This window comes from Notamacropus eugenii, chromosome 1 (assembly GCF_028372415.1).
Source record: "Notamacropus eugenii isolate mMacEug1 chromosome 1, mMacEug1.pri_v2, whole genome shotgun sequence".
NCBI classification, from domain to species: Eukaryota; Metazoa; Chordata; class Mammalia; order Diprotodontia; family Macropodidae; genus Notamacropus; species Notamacropus eugenii.
The window spans coordinates 288,579,148-288,603,710 of record NC_092872.1 but is presented as its reverse complement, the minus strand read 5'-3'; the positions used below and the strand labels follow the sequence as shown (position 1 = coordinate 288,603,710).

The 24,563-nt window shown below is 37.7% G+C and overlaps 1 protein-coding gene across 1 annotated transcript in view; it reads left to right on the top strand.

Moving 5' to 3' along the window:
- The window catches only part of TCERG1L (transcription elongation regulator 1 like), a 361,362-nt gene that overhangs the window by 246,089 nt on the left and 90,710 nt on the right, over positions 1–24,563 (top strand). The window contains exon 6 of the mRNA XM_072629100.1: positions 23,420–23,511. Within this exon, the coding sequence (XP_072485201.1) occupies positions 23,420–23,511 (92 nt within the window). The remainder of the gene's footprint in view (positions 1–23,419; positions 23,512–24,563) is intronic.

Genomic DNA, 24,563 nt, shown 5'->3' with positions numbered 1-24,563 from the left:
CTCTGCTATAATATATTTTTGTGTCTATTCATGTGATGTAATTTACTGTTTTCTGCCTCTTCTTTTTCTCATCTCCCTTTTCATCACTTAATTAGTTTTTTATCATTACATCAGTTAGTTTATAGACACACCTTCTATCTATATATCTATATTCCTTTTTAATGTTGTAATAAACATACAGTTCTCAAGATTAACAAGTATCATCCTCCCATATAGGGATGTAAACAGTTTGCCCATGTTAAATAAGGTGTTTTTTCTTCTCTCCCTTATTTGTTTACCTTATTATACCTCTCTTGAGACTTGTGTTTGAAGATCGAATTTTTGATTGAGTTCTGGCCTTTTCATCAGGAAGGTCTGGAAATTCCTTATTTCATTGAATATCCATTTCCTTGCCTATAAGATTATGCTCAGTTTTGCTAAGTGATTGATCCTTGGTTGTACTTCAAGCTCCTTTGCTTTACAGAAAATCATATTCCAACACCTCATATCTTTTAATGTAGAAGTTATAAGGGCCTGTGTGATCCTGACTGTAGTTTCTCAGTATTTGAATTGTTTATTTCTGACTGCTTGCAATGTTTTCTTCTCAATCTGTTAATTCTGGAATTTGGCAACAATATTCCTTGGTGTTTTCAATTTGCCATCACTTCCTGGAGGGGATGAATAGATTCAAACAATTTTTCACTTGTCTCTCCTGGATCTATTTTCCAGATCAGTTGTTTTTCCAATGAGACACTTCACATTGTCTTCCATTTTTATTTCATTCTTTTGATTTTGTTTAATAATTTCTTAAGTCAGCTTCCATCTCTTCCATTCTAATTTTTAAGAAATTATTTTCTTCAGAGAGCTTTTGGATGTCCCTTTCCATCTGGCAATTCTACTTTTAAGACATTCGTCTCATTGACTTCTCATTGATTGCCATTTGGGTTAGTTTATTTTCTAAGGTATTTTTATGCTTTTTTGAGTTCCCTTTAGCAAGCAGTTGACTCATTTTTCATGATTTTTTCTTGCATCACTCTCTTTTCTCTTTCTAATTTTCCTCTACTTCTCTTAGGCTATTTTCAAAATTATTATTTTAGCTCTTCCATGACGTGAGACCAGTTCATGTTTTTCTTGGAGGCTTTGTATGTAGAAGCTTTGAGTTTGCTGTTTTCTTCTGGTTGTGTGTTTTGATCTTCCTTGTCACAAAAGTAAAATTCTATAGTTTGATTTTTTTTCCTGTTTTTGCTCATTTTCCCATCCAATTACTTGACTTTTTAGGTCTTTGTCAAGTTAATACTCTGCTTCTAATGAGGGATAAGCCACTTGATCCCTCCAAAATCTATGGGCTTAGAGCTGCAAAAGCAGTTGCTGCTGCTGTGGCTGCCATGGGTTCCTCTGTCATAACTGACACCGTGGGGCTGGTTCTAGGTCACTCTACTCTCTCACTTATATCCAGCAAATTTTTTCCACTGACCTTCCAATTTGTTCTCATCGTTATGGTATTGAGAAGTCTGGAAACTGTCACAATTACCAGTGATTTAGCCTCTCCTCCCCCAGGTCTGCTTAGGCCCCTTCTGTGCTAGCCTGATCCACACTACAGTGCACCCTGCTTCCAGCCTGGCATGATGGACACTTCCTGCCAACCTTTAGGGCTGTCTTGGGATGGAGATTTGCTTCACTCTGTCATTCTGAGTGTTCTGCATTTGCAGTAACTGTTGAGAACAATTTTTACAGCTATTTGACTTTTGTTGAACAACTCAAGATAGTCCCTGCTTTTACTCTGCCATCTTAGCTCTTCCCCAAAGGATAAATTCTTTTTTTCCTTTTTCCCAATTTCTTTTTCTTTTTCTTTTTAGTTTTCAACATTCATTTTCACACAATTTTGAGTTTCAAATTTTCTCCCCATCTCTCCCCTCCCCCCATCCCAAAACACCGTGCATTTTGCTTACACCTTCCCCCAATCTACCTCTCTTCTATCATGCCCCTCCTTTCCCTTATCTCCATCTTCTCTCTTTTCTTGCAGGGCAAGATAGATTTTTATACTCCATTACCTGTATTTCTTATTTGCCAGTTACATGCAAAAACAATTCTCAACATGAATTCTTTTTTTTTTTGTAATGTTTAACAATCACTGCCATACAATTGTGATTTTATCCCCCCCACCTACCCCCCACTCCCCCCCTCCCTCCCCACGACTGCATACAATTCTGTATAGATTCTACATATACTTTCCTATTGAGTATATTTTCACTATAGTCATGCTATGTAGTCAGACTAAGATAAATGAAAGAAATCGTATAACAAATCAGAACATGATACACAAACACATACACATACACAAACATGATCTGCTACAATATGTGAGTGACTTCCATATTTCTCTCTCTGAGTGTGGCAGGCATTTTGCCTTGAGATCCTCCATTGGGATTTTTTTTTTTGGTAAGAAGTTCTTGTGTTATTACACAAATCTAAGTCTACCAGAAAAAACTCTCACACACTGTGGTTGTTGCTGTGCATAAAGTTCTCCTGGTTCTGCTCCTTTCACTCAGCATCAGGTCATATAAGTCCTTCCAGGCCTCTCTGAAGTCTTCTTGTTCATCATTTCTTATGGCACAATAGTACTCCATTACATTCATATACCATAATTTATTCAGCCATTCCCCAATTGATGGACATCCCCTTGACTTCCAGTTTTTGGCAACTACATAGAGTGCTGCTATAAATATTTTTGTACATGTGGGACCCTTTCCCATTTTTATGATCTCTTTGGGATATAGTCCTAGTAGCTATATTGCTGGGTCAAAGGGTATGCATATTTTTGTAGCCCTTTGGGCATAGTTCCAAATTGCTCTCCAGAATGGTTGGATGCGCTCGCAGCTCCACCAACAATGAATTAGTGTTCCAACTTTCCCACATCCTCTCCAGCATTTATCATTTTCTTGTTCTGTTCAACATGAATTCTTAAAACTTTGAGTTCAGCTTCTCTCCCTTCCTCCCTCCCCACCCATCCCCCTTGAGAAAGCAAGCTATTCAATATAGGGTATATATGTGTGAATTCTTGCAATATTTATTTTACCCTCTGATTCAAGAATATCAGGGCAGCTTTCCTTGATAATTTCATGAAAGATGATATCTAGCTTCTTTTTTAATCATGGCTTTCAGGTAGTTCCATAATTTTTAAATTGTCTCTCCTGGATCTATTTTCCAGGACAGTTGCTTTTCCAATGTGATATTTCACATTGTCTTCTATTTTTTTTTTCATTTTTTTGGCTTTGTTTTGTAAATTCTTGGTTTCTCATAAAGTCATTAGCTTTCATCTGCTCCATTCTAATATTTTAAGAACTATTTTATTCAGTGAGCTTTTGAACCTCCTTTTCCATTTAGCTAATTCTCCTCTTTAAAACATTCTTCTCCTCATTGACCTTTTGGGCCTCTTTTGTCATTTGAGTTAGTCTATTTTTAAAGGTGTTAATTTCTTCAGCATTTTTTCTTTGGTCTCCTTTAGCAAGCTGTTGACTTGCTTTTCATGATTTTTTTTTTTTTGCATCACTCTCATTTTTCTTCTCAATTTTTCCTCCACCTCTCATAATTGATTTTCAAACTACTTTTTGAGTTTTCCATGGCCTGAGATCATTGCATATTTATTTTGGAGGTTTTGGATGCAGAAGCTTTGACTTTTATGTCTTCCTCTGAAGAACTAAGTTGTTCCTTCTCATCAGAAAGGATGAAAAATAATACTTTACTGTCAAAGAAAATAACCTTCTAATATCTTATTGTTTTTCACATTTTTGAACATTTTCCTAGGCAGTTACTTGACTTTAAGTTCTTTCTCAAACAGAGAGTATACTTTGGGGACCAGTAAGTTCTGAGTACCTCCAAGGTGGCACAATGAAGGGAGAGGAGTTTATTCCCCTCCTGACCTGCACTCTGGTCTGTGAGCAGGACTTCCCTCCAAAAACCAATTCTTAAAATGTTTACAAAAGGGAAGAATCAAAGTGGTTAGAAATAATGATTTTTTTTTAAAGCAAATGCTGTTACATCTAAGAAATAAGGAAGAAAGCATGAATTACATTTTTACAGTAATTTAAAAATAAAAGTAACTTTTTAAATAGCTTTCTCATTATAAAGGTCTTATGAACATAAAATGGAGATGTGCACTGACAAAATATATGTCATGGTCAAGGCAAGTGTCCATCATAGAAAAGAAATAGAAAAAACCTTACCCATGGATATAAGAACATGAGATAAAGACTCTCATTCCTTTTCTGTAGATATATATGAAAGATCAAGAAGTACTTTGAAGTTAACTCAAGTCCCCAGAGAAGGTTATATGTTAGAGGTTTATAACGTAGGAAGGCAGGCATGGATACTATTGGTATTGCTAGCAGGACACAGATAAATGCGATTAAAGAGTCATCAAATCCTTCCCCATGTCACAAGTGTTTTTTTTTTTTTTCTCTTCTTTTCTATTGCCCACTGAAGAAATGGTACTTTAGGAAGTGTTATTCACTCTCATTGACTAGACAAAGGTAGGAAGCATAAGTGACATCTTAAGAATCCACCACTGAATTCCATGCACTTCAAACAGAGCTGTATGAATTACCTTAAGCACTTTATAAATATGCATTATCATTAACATCAACATTGTTTTTTGCATCATAATCACCATCATTGGAATTGTCACTATTTTGTTTTTCTAGGCAATGTGTAATTTTAAAAAAATTCATCCATTTCATTTAGATTATCACTTTTATTGGCATATAGCTAGGTAAAATAGCTACTAATAATTGCTTTAATTTCATGTTGATTGGGTGTGCGTTTGCCATTTTCATTTTTTAAATACAAATTTTTTTAATTCTTTTTTTAAGTCAAATTAATCCATGGTCTACTGATTTTTATCTTTTCTTTTTTCTTTCACAAAACCATTTCCTAAACTATTTTCTTAGTGCATTTTCAGTTTTAAGTTTATTTTAATCTCCCCTTTGATTTTCAGGATTCTTGTTTTGATGTTTAATTGAGAATTTTAGATTTGTCATTTTTATTTTTCATCCTTTTTGTAACCTTTCCATGCCTCATTCATTGCTCTTTCATGTCTTTGTGCAAGAATTTAAAGATATTAATTTTCTGCTAAGTGTTGCTTTTGTTGTATCCCACATATTTCAGTATGTTTTCTCATTATTTTCATTGTTTTTTTAATGAAATTATTGTGTCTGTGATATATTTGCCTCATTCATCCTTTAGTATTAGATTATTCAGTTTCCCATTAGTTTTAATCCACTTCAAAGGCCCTTTATTGAATGTATTTTTTAAAATTACATTATGGTCTAAAGAGCTTGAATTTATTTATTTATTTATTTTCTGCATTTGTTTGAGGGATTTTAGTATCCTAATACCTGCCATATTTTTCTGAAGGTGACATACAATGATGAAATATAGATATGCTGTTTTCTGTTTCAATTAAAAAACTTTCATGCCTAAATTTCTTAAAATTCTACTCATCTCCTTTACTTTTTTTCCTTTTTTTAATTTTATAATTGTGTTTATCTATGTCTGAGAGGCATAAATTGGGGTTACCCATTAAAATAGTTTTACAGTTTCCTCTTATAACTCATTTAAATTTTCCTTCAAGTATATAGATCATATGCTATCTGAGGCATGGCTTCACTACTGATATTACTTCATTATTTAAGATACCTTTTAGCGAAATGTTGTTTTCTTGTTATATCTCTTAATTAGGTCTATTTTTTTTTTGTTCTGACTCTGTCTGTGATCATGTTTTCTCCTCTTCCTTTTTAACCTCAGATGAAGCATAAGAAATTTGCTTTAGTCCCTTATTTTGCCTCTGTTTGTCTTTCTTTTTTAAGTATGTCTCTTACAAGAACAAAAACAATAGCAATAAATCATTGGATTTAGGAATCTAATCCATTCTGTTATCTCCTTCTCTTTTATAGATGAGTTCATCACATTTACATTTGTATTTGCTTTTGCTAAATGTATGTTTCCCTGAAGGTTATTCTCTTCAATTTATCCTTCTGTTTTTATCTTGTACCTTCCTTAATTTCCTGCTTTGTTGCTGACCGCTGCTTCTCTTAATTTACCCTCCCTCTTTTCACCATCATTTTTCTTTCTTTAAATTAAATTATTTGTTTTCTGTTTTTTACAATAACTTCCATATATTTTAGATTTTCTCCCCCTCCCTTCACCCTTCTTTCTCCCTCCCTCCCTGAGATGGCGTGCAATCTTATGGAGGTTCTACACATACATTCTTATTAAATAGATTTTCACCTTAATCTATAGCATAGAAGAATTAAAAATAGTGAGAGAAACCATGAAAAACAAAACAAAACATAACATAACACAAGAGAAAATAGTTTGCTTCATTCTGTGATCCAGTCCCATAGTTCTTTCTCTGGATATGGAAGGCATTTTGTCTCAAGACAAAAGTTCATGTTAGATCCTTGCATTGCTGTGAAGGGCTAAATCTACCAGAAAAATTCTTTGCATACTGTATTGTTACTGTGTACAAAATTCTTCTGGTTCTGCTCGTTTCACTCAGGATCAGTTCTTATAAATCCTTCCAGGCCTCTATGAAGTCTTCCTGTACCTCATTTCTTATAGCACAATAGTATTCCATTGCATTCATACACCACAACTTGTTCAGCTATTCCCCAACTGATGGACATCCCCTTGATTTCCGGTTCTTGACCATCACAAAGAGAGCTACTACAAATAATTTTGTACATGTGGGACCCTTTCCTCTTTTTATGATCTCTTTTGGGATACAGTTTACTAGGTGAAGGATCAGTTTACTATGTTCTTACTTGCTTTCCTTTATTCATTGTTTTTTTTTTATTAAAGGCATAATAATATAATGTTCTATTAACAATATGCAGTATAATGTGTTTACAAATGCCCCAACCACTGGCCATCCATTGAATTTCCAAATCTTTGCTAGTACCCTAAAAGATACTATAAATATGTGGGTATTCATGGAGTATTACTTTGAATCAATGAATGGCTAATTACTGATTGATCCGTGGAAAGAATGAGCATTTAAAAAGGACTAATTATTTACATTGAACTGATTTGCTAGTTATCTGAAAACTATCTTTTAGCTCTAATGTAGGCCAAATTGGTTTTTTGGTCCACAGTATATTTTGATTGATAGAAAAATTCTCTATAATCCTTTCACTGAATGACCAATGACCAACATCCTGGGGCTTGCTGGCAGGAATCTCTCTAACAAGCCACAGTTTCATTGCATGCTCATAGATTAAGGACGTATTGATGCGCAAGCAAAATATGGGATGGATTCTTAGCAGTTTGCAACAGCATTTTGAAGAATTATCACATGCATACACACATAAGTTGATGGCAACATATCCAATTGGAAGCTACCTACAGTATGAAATGAGGAATACTTCCATCCCTGAACATAATCTGACCTACTTGAGACTCAGTTTCCCACAGAAAGCATCAGTTCTAAATCCTCTTGGACAAAGATTAATGAATATTCTGGCAGAGGTTGTCTACCATTCACCTACCACAATGAACTACAGAAGTGAACCTCACAGACTAGATTAATGCTCATTCATGGGCCTATAAAATCAGATTTATTTTTACTGTTGTGTTATGATAATTGCTTTCCATATACAATTATTGTGGTAATTGTTATTATCTTCATAAAGCTGAAGTTGGCAAGTCATGCCCACTCCACTAGTTCACTTTGTCACTTCAGGGGGTGACTCACACTGTTTACTGCCCCCATTTTCATATAAGAAAAACAATCTGACTGTTTCTCATGTGTGTCCCTGGTTTTCTTCTTTAAGAAGGAGCTTCAGATCATAGGAGAGAGATGGTACAATCATGGAATTGAGAGCTGGAAGGAGACTTGGAGAGAGTGAGGATGATTTAAACATAATTTCAGTAAATCTCTGATGCTCCTTCTCTGAGTACATACTGTATCCTAGATTATTTGAGATGATAATGTTGCAAAGTAGGAATGCTTGGTACAAAATGTTCAAATGCTACTTCAGTCTACTAGCCATTGAGGAATTGGACACACTTGGTACTGTGGGGTTTCTTCATTCATGAAATGGCCCCTTGCTTCACTCTTACATAAACTGGGATGTTAAGCAAAGCAAAGAAGGAAGCATGATCCACTGGAATGAAGTTTGGAGAAGCCATCCTCCAGCTCTGGGGTTTGATACTTTTGTTACAGCCCCAGGTTTTAACTTCTTCATTTTGTCCCTTCTGTCTCTAAATCCAAGTTCTAGGATCCCTCCTTTTTACATGCAGCTTCCCCTTCCTCTCCAGTCATTAGCTGTCCATTCCTGGTTGTGTCAGACACGTGTTCATTTCCGTCTGTTCCTTGACATGGAGAATTCATATTCCTTAGTGGGCATTTGAGATTCTTCTCCTTCTTGATGAAAATTAAGCAAGAGAAAACTCCACACTGGATCCCACCCTACTTCTTAATATCAGATATATTAACATTGAATGTAGTAGGCCAGTTTCTGTCAGGTCAGGAGTCCGGGGTATTGCAGACAGTCTTACTGCATGATCTCCCAAATATTAGGGTAACATTTTTACAAGGACAGATTTTTCTGGGAGTTGAATGTACACCCCAAACATTGGCTTCTCCATTAGAGAGCCATCGTCTGTGACGAGGTGAATAACTATTGACTTCCTGACCAGGGAAGTCCCATTCTCCCGCTTTTCCCTTGGTTCAGTTTAGTTCTCAGAGGGAAGGGAAAAATGGGACATTGAGGGAACATGTCTCCTTTAGAACACTAAAGTTATTTGTTTCTGACTCATTCTCTCTTCCTCTGTTCTGCTCCATTCTCCACATGGGCTCCTTCAGCTGAGTTATGGAAGCAGCCACAAACATCATGTTAGTCATCATAGCATGTCTTCTATGATAATCATTTTGATGTTCCTATTCAAGCTTGAAGAAATTTTCTTGCAAGAGGCCAGAAGGTGCAAAAACTTTTATCTCTACTTTTCAGATGAAGAAACAGACACAGAATCATTGACCCAGCTGAGGTTCTAAAGTGGCCCTATGTTGCCTCTTGGGGAGCTCTGACATGCACTTATTCATGGGGAATCTATTGCCCCTTAAAGAGTTTTTCATTAATAAGGAAAAAAGGAAGAGGGATGGGAATGTGCTTTTATGTAGCATCTACTATGTGACAGACATTATGCTAAGTGCTTTACAACTATTACCTCATTTGCTCCTCACAAAAGTTAGAAGAAACTGAGGCAGACACAAGTTAAAGGGACTTGCCCAGAGCCACACATTAGGTATTTGAGGATGGATTTGAATGCAGGCTTCCTGACTCTAGACCCAGTGCCCTGTGTTCTATGGTTCCCAGAACTTCCATAGAGGTCATACAAAGAACATTTGAAGAAACCCAAACATCTTGCCCTCACCACTGAGTCCCAGATTGTCAGCTAGAACTGGATCCTGTGCTGAGGTGAGGTTTTTTTTGGGGGCTTATTCATTGGAATTGTTTCTTTGGCCAGATGAGACTCTGAATAACTGCTATGTATGTATGCAATGATCAGAAAATTGGATCTGTTTGTTGATCTGTGATATATGGTCAAACAATTGGAAGCCATGCCTGTTGGTCTTTCTATTTGTAATTTCAGCTTGTAATTTCTGCTTGTATTTTCCCTGAATTTCAAAATGCTGACTTTCCCCCCTGAACTAAGTGAATGATATACGTACTTGATTAAAGTTGATTGTAGACCCCTCAAAAGTTGCTTTCCTTTTAGAAAAGCAGATCCAAGAACCTGTACATCAAGCCCTCCTATCTATGTTGTGGTCCTTACTGATACAGGGGGATGTTTCTGAATGAAATGTTTTCAACTAGATTTCGTTCCAGGATCAAGGTGAATAGAATGGAGTATTTGGTCACTGTCTCAGGGTTCTGAAGAAGAGGCTTGGAAAGGCTGGAATTTATGACCTCATGCCCTCTGGTGAAGGATTAGAAAGAATCTTTAGGAAGAACATGGTAGATTCTGGGTCAGAGACTTGACTCCAAATTCGGTTCAGTTATGTAACTATCTGTGTGATAACAATCAAATCACTTCTCTCTGAACCTGTTTCTTGATCTTTCAAAAAGAAGGCTAGGATTAGGTTATTTTTAAGCAATGGAGAGAGTACCAGGCCAGGAGGTAGGAAGACCTGAGTTCAAATCTTACTCTGAAAAATAGACACTTACTAGCTTTGAGACCCTGAGCAAATCAATTCACCATTTCTCCCAGTTCTTCATCTGCAAAATGTGTTGGAGAAAGATGACAAAAAACTCCAGCATCTCTGCCAAGAAAACCCTGAATGGGGTCCCAGTCAGATACTGCTGAAAAGTGACTCCACAAGAACACAGAATCTCCTATATTTCAACACGGTTGTTCAGTGTTCACATTGGTGTAGTTATTTACTCTAAGTTGCACATTGAATAGAAAGCTGAACCTAGAGTGAGGAGCACTTGAATATAAAACCATCCTCATATACTTACTGTGTGACCCTGAGCAAGTCACTTATCCTCTGGCTACATGAGTAAATAGAGATTATGATAACCCCTAATCTCTAATTTTCCTGTTTGGGTTGGAATAGATGGCTACTGAGCTCCTTTTCAACCAGTGACTTCTGTTATTCTGTACTAGGTATAGGCTTTGAGATTTTCTTGATGTACTGGTTTCTGAGCTCCTTTGGCCTCTCCATTGTGGAGACTCTTTCTACTGTTAAGCTTCTCTAACAAACTTGTGAAATTTTTCTGAGAAAATCTGAAAGAAGGTTGTTGTTTTTAAACATTTTCCTATTTTGCTTAATAAGACCAGAATTAGGGCTTTTATTAATTGAATGGTATGGCTTTTTATGTTCCTTCTTTCTTTGAATTTAATGTCAAGTTTGAACTTTGATTGAAGTGCACAAAGGCAGCTGATTTGAACAAGAAAAACTTTATATATTTGATATTACTCTACTACCTCAGAGGAAAAGGTGACCCACAACTTTGCCAAGATTTGGCACCTACACCTGGATAATCAGGCCTTTGATCAGTTCTTCTCTTGTTCCATTCATCTGCATTGGTTTTGAATTTTAACTCCCTTCTTCACTGGTTCCTTCCCTGTTGAAATTAGAAATGACCAGGAGTTGCCCATAATATAACAAAATGCCCAAACCATTCATCTTCATCTTCTTCAACTGAACCAGATCTTGTTCATTTACCTCCTCCTTCCGTTGCTCTGAACTGCAGCCTATCTATGCTCCCTCATCATGAATTCTAGCTCATGACCTCCTATACAGTGTTTTAATAAATAGACAAATAAGTAAACAAACAAGTCAATGATAACATTGCTGTAGCTTAAGTACTTTTCATGCATTGTCTCATTTGATTCTTGTAAGAACCTTTCAAGGTAGATCCTGTTGTTATTCCCATTTTACAGATGAGTAAACTAGGGCAAAGAGGCTAACCGACTGAAACAACTAGTAAAGGTCTGAGGCAGATAAGAGCTCAAGCTTTCCTGAGTTCAGTACTGTATTACCTACAGATACAATAGCTGTTTCTTTAATGCTGAGACTCTTAAGGATGTGATGAAACCAACTGTCTAAGTCCCTTAATCTTTCCCTTCAAGGAGAATTTCTGAGTCTCTTTTATATTTCTATATACCTGTTTTATGAGTCTGGTTTTCTGCATAGTGAGAATATCAATAAGGACATGGCTCACTTCCTCTTATAATATACAGAAAGATCCTGTTACTCATTGCATAACAATCTTACACTGAGCACCAACAGTTTAATTTATTTATATACACACGTCTATGAATATGTAGATACATATATGTGCACATATGTGTATGAGAGCGCATACACACGTATTTTACATGCATACACAGAGTGGACTTGATGTTCAAAAGATAGGAGTTCAAATCTAAACTCAGACCCTCCTACCTCTCTTCTTCCTAAGTTTCCTCACCTATAATTTGAGATCATAATAGAACCTATTTCCCAGGGTTATTGTGAGGTTAAAATGAGATGATATTTGTGAAGCAAAAATTATATATAAATAAAAATATATTTCAAAGAAATATACATATATACATACACATCTCACTACCCAGATGACCTTTCTCAAACTCAGCAGCCTCAATTAAATCCATGACTGCCCTCCTGAACCAAATTGTCTTTCTTCTTAACTGTTATGGCCATAGAAAACCTCATACTCTGGCACCCATTATGGAAATGTCAGTCATCTTTGACTTCTAATTCTTTCATCTGTAAATTCTATGGCTTTCACCTATTCTATGGTTCTTCTAATTCTACCTTCCTCTCAATGGCTATTTCCATTGCTCTGCCCCTCTAGTCATCTACTATATTGGGGCCACTATAAGATCAGTGTCATCACTCATATCACATTGAGAAGATCCTCCATTTCAGTATACTCTAGACTTTTTCTTACATAAGACATTTTATTTCAGACTCTAGATATTTTTAGAGGTTTTCTCCTATGGCTGTAATCTTCATTCTCATTTCTGAATCTCACCTTCTCCAAGAAGCTTTGCTCTTCCCCCTCAGTGCTAGTGCCTTCCCTCAACCTCTGGTCCTCCATTTGTCCTGCATTTGTCTTGTTTGTATATAGTTGTTTTCATGCTTTCTTTTCCATTTGATTGTAAGCTCCTTGGGAGCAAGGACTGTTTTTTTTTTTTTTGGTTTTTTTTTTTGCCTTTCTTTGTGTCTCAGTCTGGCACAGTGCCTGTTACTTAGCATAAATAGAAGTATTTAATAAATGTTTATTGACTGAATGGCTATGCAATCCTGGAAAATCATCCTATTCCCTAAGTCTGATCATGTTAGTCCTCTATTCAAAATTTTTCAGTGACTCCCTCTTGGCATCTTGAGAATGGTGTCACAACAGGCTGTATACAATTAGTGAGATCCTAAAATATGGTTATGAACAGAAAAATGTAAAGGAACAAAAAGAAGGGGGAGACATGGGATCAGGTAGAATCCACTAGATTTGATGACTAATTAGAATGAGAAGAGAATGAGAGAAAGAAATAAATGTTAACCCCTGAGCATGAATGAACTGTAACCTAGTTTTCTGGATATGGACCATAATACTCTCCTTTCCATACCTTACCCGGGAAGTAATTTTTTTTCCTCCACAGTGATGTAATGCTTTCTAGACCTTTGTCCATATAGTTCCTTTACTTGGAATGTTACCTTCTGTTGTCTCTATTTGACTCACTTCTGCCCATCTTTCAAGTACTAACTCATACCCATGCTCTCTAGGAAGCCAGACCTGATGTTCAGTTCCTGCAGAAACCATCTCTTCTTCCAATCCATAACAATAACATGAAATTTTAGCCACTTTTAAGCATTTGCACATCATATGTATAATTATTTGTGTGCATGTGTCTCCCCCCTATGCTGGACTGGAATCCCCATGGACTAGATCCCATGTTGCACTTTGCTCTAGCTTTTATGGTGCAGCATCTTACTCATACTGAGGAGGGCCCTGACCACACACAAATCAGTGAAAGTGCGGGGTGTGAGGAACAGTGCACAGTGATGTGGAGAGACAAGCAAAGTGTCTACATCCCACTTTAATTCTCCTGGTCTCACATGGGTCTCTAACCATTTCTGCATCTATTTCTTGCTGCCTCCAACTTCCTGGTAAAAATGTCTACAAAGCATGTGAAATGTGGATATGAAGATTGGAGGGCTGATCTGAGATGGAGGACAACATTTGGGAACTCTCCAAGTTAAAAAAAATCATCATCAAAGTTTGGAAGAAGATGGGATGATGATGATGATGACGATGACAGTGACGATGATGATGATGATAGTGCTTAAAGTTGCCACATCTCTAGCACATGCAGGTGCACAAAGTGTCCCTCGTCCATGTTCTTCTTAAAATCACCAAGGAAATAACAATATATTAGGAGAACCCCTGTTTTCCAAAGCTAAGGTGCAGAAAGCAGACTGTGCCCTGACCTTGGCTTAACAGCAATCCTTTTCTCTCACCTTCTGGGTGATCTCACCCTCTGGGAAAATCACATAATTATTGTATTGCTCTGACCAGCACTAGGTGTTCTCTGAGCTCAGATGAGCCCTTGCTGTCTCCATTTTCTGCTCATGAAGCTGTGCTAGAAATCAAACTTGTCTCATTGTTGTTGTTACCTCTCATTGTCAAGGATGCAGCTCACTGCAGAACCATAGGTACAAGTATGGAGACTTCCCCACACTGCCTCAGGTCCCTCCACTAGGGGCCAGGCCCTAGCACACATGTCTAATATCCCTCCATATTAGCAACCCCTTTCTCTCACTTTGAAATTTAACTTCTCTTAGATTCCTGACTCTTCTGTCTTTGGCATGCTCTGTTTAGCTCTGGCCATACACAGGTGACAGGCCAGTTCTATCTGCTTAATGGAAGAGAAGTTCTGCTCCTTGAGGGCAGAGGCAGGTCAAGGACTTGACTATACCTTTGTTAGCTACTTTGACTGTTGCAGTGGTAGCCAGTCAGTGTGAACTAATTACTTGTTTATTGAATTTAATTTGGGTACCAACCTTGTGATAAAAGTAAACATATGCAGCCCTTATGTAATTTGAAATGATGGGCAGTTTTGACAAGTTTGGAATAGAGTGACTGCTAAGTGCATTTATTTGTTTCTTTTCCATTTGGCTGGCCTTCCAAGAAAGGATATAAAGAAACTAGAAACTTAAATCATATAAAAAATGCCGCCCCACACAAACATTAGAGGAGAATCCATTCAAAAGCAACTGAGCAATATTTGGACAAGGAGTCTGGGATTCATTTTTTCATATCCATCAGTCAGTCAATAAAGATTGATTAAGTGCTGAACATGTGCCAGGCCACTGTGCTAAGCACTGGGGATAGAAATATGACAAAGAAAGTCCTTGCCCCCAAGGACCTTACAATCTAATGGGAACAGAGGGGCTGAGGAAGAAGGTACTCTGCAGTGGAGAGTGGTGGAGTGTAGTCCAACATGTACAAGCTGGTAGGAAATGAACTAGGAAATGGGGAGTCAAATTTTGACTCTCAGATTGCCAACAGACAAGGATAAAGAGAAGAGTATGACCTACAGCTGAAGGTGAGGGCCTTGAAGTGAGAACTTTGTGTCTTTCTATTCTTGATGTCCAATAATTATTGATGCCTAAGATTTGTTTCTTGGATTGAACTAGATTGGGTAGGGTGGGTTATCCAATTGGCATAATCTCGTGTAAGGAAACCCATTTTCTTAGCTCAGAATTCTCAGAGGGATTTATTATAGTGCTTCTTCTTTAAAGGACGTGGGTAAACATAATGGGCCACATTTTCAAGTACTACTTTCCATAAGCTGCGGGAGTTTTCCTCCACTAGATGTTTCTTCTATCAACCCTCTCTCAGCGCTGAAAATGTAACATTAAATCATACTCAAAAGTGTAACATTTAATCGTAGGTCCATGAAGACTTCTCTGAAGGGAGCAGAGTGAAGCCAGTCTACTTTCATAGCTTTTTGATGATCCAAGTTAACATAGGCATAGCACTGAGTGAGGCAAAAGAAAGATAGCTGTCCTATCCATCAAATTTTATCTTTACATACCGATATCTTAGCTAAGACTTGGCCAAGTGCTGGATGGTGATCAACTCTGACTGCACTCTCCAATGAACATTCCAAGTGCTCTTTGCTACTAGTGTTGACTCAAGTAAAGTCTGATTTATCAGTACTATCTGTATTGATGTATATTATAGAGAGGCTTGACTTCGTTCCCTCCCCCACTGAAGCTCACCCTTCTTCTCCATGAAATTAAGTCAGGAAAAACAGTCAAATAGAAGTTAGGGAGGGAGGAAGCACGTGGACCAGCCTGCTCTCAGCCAAGGAGAATCAGTCAAGGCACTCTGGAGCCTGAATGAGAGAAGCATGGTGGAGTATGGGCTATTTAAACTTTGAGTAATAAGGTTCCAGGGTGGTATGCTCAATGAGCTAGTCTTTGTCTCTTTGCTCACTAGAAAGAAATCTAGTTTAATTCAAGCTCCTAGGAACCAACACAGTTTTGCTGTTATTGATATTTATCAGAATGATGACTCCCAGGAATCATGGAAACAGAAGGTGAGATGAGTCTTTGCTCTTTTATTTTGGTATCTACTCATAAATTTCAGAGTACTTTATCATTCTTGTAAGTTCTCTTGAAATCAGTTCATCCCTTCCAAGATCAGTTTCCTTTCATGCAAATGAAGGGTTTGGATGTCAGGAAGTGGTGAAGTGAAAAGAAAGCAGGACTCCAGGTGAGAAAGATGTGGGTTTAGGTCCCATTTCTGCCCATTAACAACTGTCTTTATGCCTCAGTTCCTTCATACAGACAAAGACTAAGCTAATAGCTAGAAGCCTTATTTTAAAGGGTTGTTATGGGGCTCAAAAGTGATTGATAATCTCCAGGCTTTGGAAGCCTTAAAGTGTCCTATAGATATGAGCTCTTCTCATTAGATGATCTCCACAACTCGTCCAGTTCTATCCCATGACCCAATATTACACTGACCTGGCCCTGAATAATTAAGAGAATCAATCCATTTATTTAGGGACATGTCATAAGGAAATGAATGAGACCCAAGTATCCCTGTCACTCTTGTCTACTGCTCAAAGCAAAAGTTAGTTTGTAAGGTAGTGTCATGTGGATGGAATCATTCGATGGGGTAATTTGATACTTGAATGATAAGTGCAAAAGAAAGAATTAGATTACCTTTTTGTTGTTATGATTGTTTAAAATCTGTTTTGTCTTGTTTTTCCTTTACCTTCTTCTTAGTTTCTTATTTTTGTTGTTGTTGTTCAGTCATTTCAGTTTTGTCCTACTCTTCCTGACCCCATTTGACATTTTCTTGGCAAAGATACTGGCATGGTTTGCCATTTTCTTAGCAGCTCATTTTACTGATGAAGAAACTGAGACAGACAGTTTTAAGTAACTTGCCCAGGATCAAACAGCTGCTAAATGTTTTCAGGTAGGTTTGAACTCAGAAAGATGAATCTTCCTGATCGTAGACCCAGCACTATATCCATTGTGGCACCTAGCTGCCCCTTCATATACTTACATTCCCGTAAATATAAGTTAAGTAGCCAATCTTGAAGTGACTGTCTCCTGCACACAAATTAGAGGAGATAACTGTACCAGCCTGAATCTATGACCTTCCTCTGATATTGCCTTTTCATCACTCTTTCCCTCTCGGTCACTTGTCTGGCAGCAATGTTTCTTGTGGTCATGAAACAAACACTTGTTGACTCATTGACAAGTCTATTTTCTTGACCAAGCTTCTAGCTCCCCTATCAAGTTTCTGGAGGACCTTTCTTGTTCTCTGAGTGTGAGCATGAGGCAGATGGGTAATGGGCCCTTCACATTAGCTTGTTGGGACTGATCAACCGATAAATTTCAGAGAGAGAATAGTGGCAAGATATCATCCCTTAGCAGGGGGCATATTAAATACTGGGCTTGCTTGGCTCAGGCCTCTGGCTTTGACATCTCCTAAGTCATTTATTTTTCACTTTCACAAAATATTTCCCATTTTTACACCAGGTATTCTTTTATGACAACATTATCTGAGCTCTTCCCTCAGGGATCTTTGAAGCCACATGCCCACCCCAGAATACATGTTGGAGCAGAGCCAGTTGTGGGCAGAGAAGACCCGGTCTGTTCTGGCTCCTCTACAAACCTCAACAATGAGGTGTTATCAACGAGTTATAATAAATAGTATCTATTAAAGAAACAGTTAAGGGGTGTTACAGATATTTTCACTCCAACAGGAATTGAAGAGATGTCTTTGTGTATACGGGGGGTTGGTGTAAGTGTGCATAATTATGTAAACAGGTAAATTTATATAAGATACATATAATGAAGGCAGCTAGGTGACTTAGGGGATAGAGTGATGGGTCTGGAGTCAGGAAGACCTGAATTCAAATGCCACCTCAGATATTTATTACCTGTGTGACCTTAGTCAAGCCACTTAACCTTTCTGCTTCACTTTTCTCAAATGACAAATGGAGATAATAATAATAGTACTCACCTCCCAGGTTGTTCTGGGGATCAAATGAGATAGTATTCGTAAAGCACAATGCCTGTCACATAATTTTGTTGTCCAGTAATTTTTCAGCAGTGCCTGAGTCTTCGTGACCCCATTTGGAGTTTTCTTGGCAGAGATACTGGAGCAGTTTGGCATTTCCTTCCCTAGCTCATTTAACAGATGAGGAAACTGAGACAAAAAAGGTTAAGTGATTTGCCTAGGGTCACACAGCTAAGAAGTGACTAAGACTGAATTTGAGCTCACAAAGCTGAGTCTTCTTAGTTCCTGCCATATAATAGGTGCTTAATAATTGCTTATTCTATCCTTTATTCCTATAGGGAACTCCCCACCCTCACCCTATTAATGGAGAGGAGCAACTTGTCTATAATTTATTGTCACAAAGAGTTGTGAGGTAATTGAGAGAATATACAATCAGATTAGGGAACCATGAATCTTCAACCATACAGAAAGTATGTGTTACCTTGAACCCAGGTCTTCAAGACTCCAAGGCCAGCTTTGCCCCTATTATTCTTCGTAGTTTTTTGCATGTTTATGTAATATAGATTTTTGGAGTCACTATTTATGGACAAACATTTGTGTTGCATAAGGGATAGATACTAAACCACTTAGTCAGGAAGGCCTCAATCTGAGCACCATTTTCAAATAGAAATAATCTGTGTAACCAGGGGATTGTCACTTAACCCCTCAGTGTCCTAAAGAACTCTCTAAGACAATAGGTTGTTAAGTGATTCCACTATTTTATTTGAAAAAGGAAGTTTTCTAATCAGGAGCTCTCTTCACCAAAGTCTTCAGAGGACTAGGCCAAAAGTTGGATTGCTTTTCCCTCTTCAAACAGTCATGTATTTTAATGATGTTTCATTTGATATTTGGAAGGATCTTTGATCTTTTCAGTGTCAATGTTCCCTCCAAGAACTGAAGATGTGTCTTGTCCACAGCCTTTCAAAGACCCACAATGAGGGAGTCTACCTCTGGATAAAGGTGTGGTGGCCTCCTCCTTCCTTGGGTGACCTGACTAAGCCACCCCATTGCCTAACACATATCTCTGTGATGATGGCTTTTATGTTAATATTTGTTAATATGTTAATAATAAATGCTAAATGTAGTTCTTTGTTGGCAATATGTTGAAGCCCACATACTTAAAATCTGCTTCGCTGCTGCTCTCAGGGGACTTGAAACTAGAATTAGTTTCAGGCAGAACTTTGGGACTAGTCAAAGCCCCAAAATAATCACCCAATATCCTTTATCCTACTCCCCTCTCCTGAGTTCATTATTCATGTCAAGTTATCATCTATCTCTGCTGATGGACCAGCCCTGTGGGTTATCCATTCAACTTCATACCATGGTCTGAAGTGCACGCCTTCTGCACCCAATTCCCCCAACATGAAGAGAATTCAGTCTAACTCCTGATTGTAGAACTTCTTTAGCTGATTCTACAGTGCTGCAGGACTTGACCTAATCAGGAGGAATATCTTGGAGAACTCTCCTACACATAGGAAACAATGCTTTCTTTTCTTTTCTACACTAGGACAGCCATCAGGATGAGAGCAAACACTTTTGGGAGTGAACATCTCCCTGTCACATTTCTCACTTTACATTTCAATCAGAAGGTCTTGGCACAATTCAACCCTGTTATCCCACCTTTCATGAGCCATTGTACAATTTTGGCACATGCAAGGGAGACACCTTGTTGAAGGGGATACTGATGCTGCTTTCTGATTTACAAAATCCTTCTCCTTTGTTTTTAAGAGCTAAGAAAAAAGAAGTGAGATGTGGCCCAGTGTTCTTTACACCCTCTAGTCATTTGTGATAGTCATGCTGTGCTCTTCCCTAGAATAGCATCTGTTCAAGCCTCCTTTGGCCCAGATCACAGATTCTTCAAGATTTCTTCAATTCTCCTCAAGATTTTGTAGCTCTAGAGGAGCAGACATTGAGGTGGGTATTTACCAAGGCTTTCTTTTATTGCTTTATTTGGAAGGAGCTTCTAATTACTGGGACTTTTTTTCTCATTGTTTGGTGTCCTCTGATATCAGAAATGAATGTCTCAAGTCTTCACTAAACATTGTGTGTCTCCAGTGGCCAGAGATGACAATGTTTCTACTTGACTGGGCCCAATGATTCTTCTTGTTAGTTTTCTTTCTTGTCACTTCTACTGCCTCATCTAGCCCCTGATGCTCCAGGTTAAATATGGCGGCCCCACTGTTATTGAAAACAAACAGAGAGAAAGATTTGTTTTCTAAATGTTTACCATACTTTTACTTTCTTTGTTGTCCATTTCGCTGCTGTATTCCCTGACAGTATCATGAGATTTCAGTTGGCCAAGAGCTCCGTGTCTATCATGTCCACCCAAGAGTTCAAAATAATTCTTATTAAACCTAAAAACAAGCATCCCTTGGCCCCCCTCTTCAGAGATATCCTTCAAGGAGGCAAAACCCTATCTCTCCCAAAATGGTCCCTTCCTTTTTGGAAACCCCTCATAATTTTAAAGATGTCTGTTTTTGCTTTTCCTTATTCCAAACCTGATTTCCATTTTTAATGTCCATGGTTGTTTCTAGCAGTGCAGCTCAGGGCCAAGTTGAATGCCTGATAGCCCTTTCTTGCAACGACTCTTTAAACACTTGAAGATGCCTATCAGAATGCTCCCAAATCTTCTCTCAGCTAAACCTGCCCACATACTTCCAATGACCCTCCTCTTTTGGGGACTTTCTACATCCACAGAGCTCTCTTTTGGCTGCTCTCCAGTTTATTAATGTCCTTCCTAAAATTTTGTGTTTGAAGTTGCAAGGCACATTTTAAATGTCACTAATGCACTTATTGCTTCTTCATTTCTGGAAATTATAATTCTCTTAATACAGCCTAAAATTATACTAGAATTCTTGGTTACTATATGCAGTGGACACATTTTGATCTTGTGATACATTAAAATCCTACCATTTTATCAATTTAAATTTTGGTTAGCCTGGTCTCTTCAATCTTTCACTGTTTAAGTTGAATTTTGGAACTTGTATAAAATGTTAAGTTGATTCCTATGAAATCACTTAATTACTCTAATGTTCAGATATTAAAATGTCCTTAGGATACTTTCCCTAAGTTGGATCATCTGTCTGGCTTTCTGTAACCTTATTTTTTTTCCATGATTTCTCATTGATTTGTGAAGTGGCACAAATTTGTTTTGTTTTAATATCCTCCTCTAGGATTCTTCAAATCAGTTTGTGAACTAATACTGTTTTTGTCTGTGAAATGTCTTTAATTACTATGCAAAATGAAGCACTTCCTGGTTTTGACAGTTTTTAGACATTTTTGGTCTTATGATGACTGAATGATATCAGTTAAACTGTCTTAGGGAATGGATATAATCAAGGTTGATGTTTGTTCTTTCATCCCTTTTCTGTTTCTCAGTGCCAACATTTATTTTAATATGTCAGGACTTGTCTCATTTGTAGTGATAAATTATTATTTTTGGTGGGGAGGGGAGTCGATTTGGGTATTGGTTTTGATAGTCATTGTCCTTATGATGCAGAGGAGACTGATTAAAATATCTCCTCACATAACTATAACAAATCATTTCTTGTTTTTGAATATAATCACATTTTTTTGTGTGTGGATGAATGAATTAATGAATAGGTGAATGAATTCAATGAATGAATGCAAACCTTATTACTGATAATGTTTTAAACCCTATGCTAAGTACTATGAATATGTGTGCAAAAGTGAGATAGCCTCTACCCTCAAGGGTAAGATATGTAGAGGGAATGGTGTCTAGGATAAGGTGTTTCTGTCTTTGGACTCATGAGTTTGGTAAGGAGGAGCCTTAGGACAATCGATTTCTATGGCTTTTCCAGGAGCTACGGTGGTATTGACTTGATCTTTATGGGCAGAGCAAGAAATGAAAAGGTGGAATGGGGCAGGGCACAGGGAAGATAGCAAGACAGCACAAGGGTGCAATTAGATTAAAAGTGAAGCATTATCTGGTGTGGGGCCTGCCAGATGTCGTGGTTCTGGTGAATTTGCACATACACATTGGTTCATACTTCCATCTTAGCTATGATTAGCCCCTCCTTCTGACTCTCTTTTCAGAGCAAGTGGCCATACTCTATAGAGGCATTCATTTTTGTCTACTGCACAGCCTCCTACCCTCCCCAACCCCTACAACCCAAGCCATGATTTCTACAAGAGCTCTCCCCTAAGTCTACTTTTTCACTGAACACATTGAATATTTCATTTTATCTTGATTTCATTTGGAGTATCTTATGTAATTCTTCATAGAATTTCTTTCCCTTCTCACTACCCTCTATTATTGGTGTCAGTATATCTACTCCCTGACAATCTTCTAACAATGTTTAAGATGAAAGTACAATAGAAGATGACGAAGTTTTTGAAGAAACATTTTTTCTTATTGCCTTTGGACCTTGAATGAAGCACATTACAGAAATTCTTATATCTCCCAAGGTAGCCTGGATGTTTGCTTTCCATCTAGCTACAGTGTCTTTTTTTGCCTTCTGTTTTTATTTTGAGCGAGTAGACAAGTTGACTGCAATTCAGCACTTTCAGTAAAACCTTCTCTCCTTGGTGCTTGACCCAGAATCTGAAATTTAAGTACAACAAGCCAGTTCTTCTTTGGTGAGTTAATGTTGTATGAAACATCATTAGCACCATGCAGGTAGAGTCCAAAAAAATTAAAAAGTAGCATTTTCATGGATTCTCCATTTAAAGCTCTTGCTATGAACCTGAATCTCATTTAGCCAGAAAATTTTAGATGATGGGATTTTTTTCTTTTAATGTAAAAGGTATTTTTTCCAGTGTAGAACTATGATTTTGCCTGTAAAACATGGATGTAGTAAACATATAATATATTAAAGTTATAAGCAACCTCTTCATGTTGGAAATGAGGAAACTGAATCTTCCACAAGTTAAATAATATAAAGTCCTTGCACTTTTTATCAGGTCATGCTCCTTCTCATTGAAGGAAACAAAACCAGTCCTGGCCTGGGACTGCTTCCTCTCAGACAGTGATATTCAACATTGATCACAATATCCTAATTCTTGAGATAGTTTTTTTTTTTTTATCACATCTAAGTTATGTGGCTAGACATATCATTTACCTGTGTGCTAGAATGGGGCTAAAAGAAGTTCGCCTTCTAATTAGGAAATGTAGACCCACAAAAGCCCTGGGAAGCTAGAGAAGAGGGAGGGTTGGGGTTGGAGCTGCTAGCCAAGATAAAATAAGTGAAAAATCACCTGTTGGATCCTAGGGTTCCTCCAGGGCCACAGAGAAGGTGGGAATAATGACTAGCTAGGCAGTTGATACAAATGGAATTCACCCTCCTTGACCCTTTATAAATTATATTGTAATTGTTGTCTGTTAACAGAAAAAGGCAAAGAGCCTGGAAGATCCTCTTGTCCCCCAACGCTGATATTACACACAGAAAGACAGCTTCAAGCTCAAGACCACAAAGACAAGGTTTGTTAAAAATTCCTGAGTTTGAATTTCTTTGTTTATTTGGGAATATTGAATTCACTCACTGTAGAGTCAGCAAACTTCATCTATTTAAAAGACATTCTTCTCTCATTTGGCAAAATAAATGAATAAACACACAGACAAATAAGCCAATAGATAAAATAAATAAATGAATAAGTAAACTAATAGACAATATCAACAAAATCCTAAAAACATTTGCTCAAGATGTCTCCTTTCCAGAGTGAGAATCATGGTTTTTAATACATTAAAGAAAGAAGAAATGGGATAAGGGGCCAGGATGAGTCAGGAATGTAAGGAAGATTAGTTTTACCTCCCCCAAAATATTGAGAATAGGACACAGGTAAGTTGGGACAACCAAAGAACCTCACAAACTTGGCCTGGGCTCTGTGCCATAGAATATAAGAAAGGCAGTCACTTTGCATTCAGTGGCATCCTGTCCATCCCATTGAGGGGTGGGCAAACCGCCCATAGAACAAACTCAATTAGGTGCAAGATTCAAATATAGAACTCAGTGCCTTCTTTCTTCACTCACAGAGAGGGGATTTTGGAATCATGGAGTTTAAAGAGACTTTAGTGTCTGTCTCTTCCAATCAACACCTAGACAAGGTCCCCCTCTAATGGCTAATAATAGCACCAGTCCTGTGCTAAACACTTTACAGTTATTATCGCATTTGATCTCACAAATGACCCTGTGTGGTAGATGTTATTATTATTCCCATTTTACAGATAAAGAAACTGAGGCAAACATATCAAGTGACTTCCTCAGGGTCACACAACTAGTAAGTGTCTGAGTTTGGATCTGCATTCAGCTCTTCCTGATTTCAAGCACAGGGCTCTATCCATTGCATCACATTGCTACCTTCTACCATTCACCTGAAGGACCACCTTTCCCCTTGAGGGAAGACATTCCATTTTAGGGCAACTCTCATTATTTGGAATATCCCCCTGCAGACACACTTGTGTTTTCTCAATAGTCTTTTCTTACTGTTTTGTCCATGACTTCTTCTTCCTAGGGGAGAAGCTGGTTTCTTGGA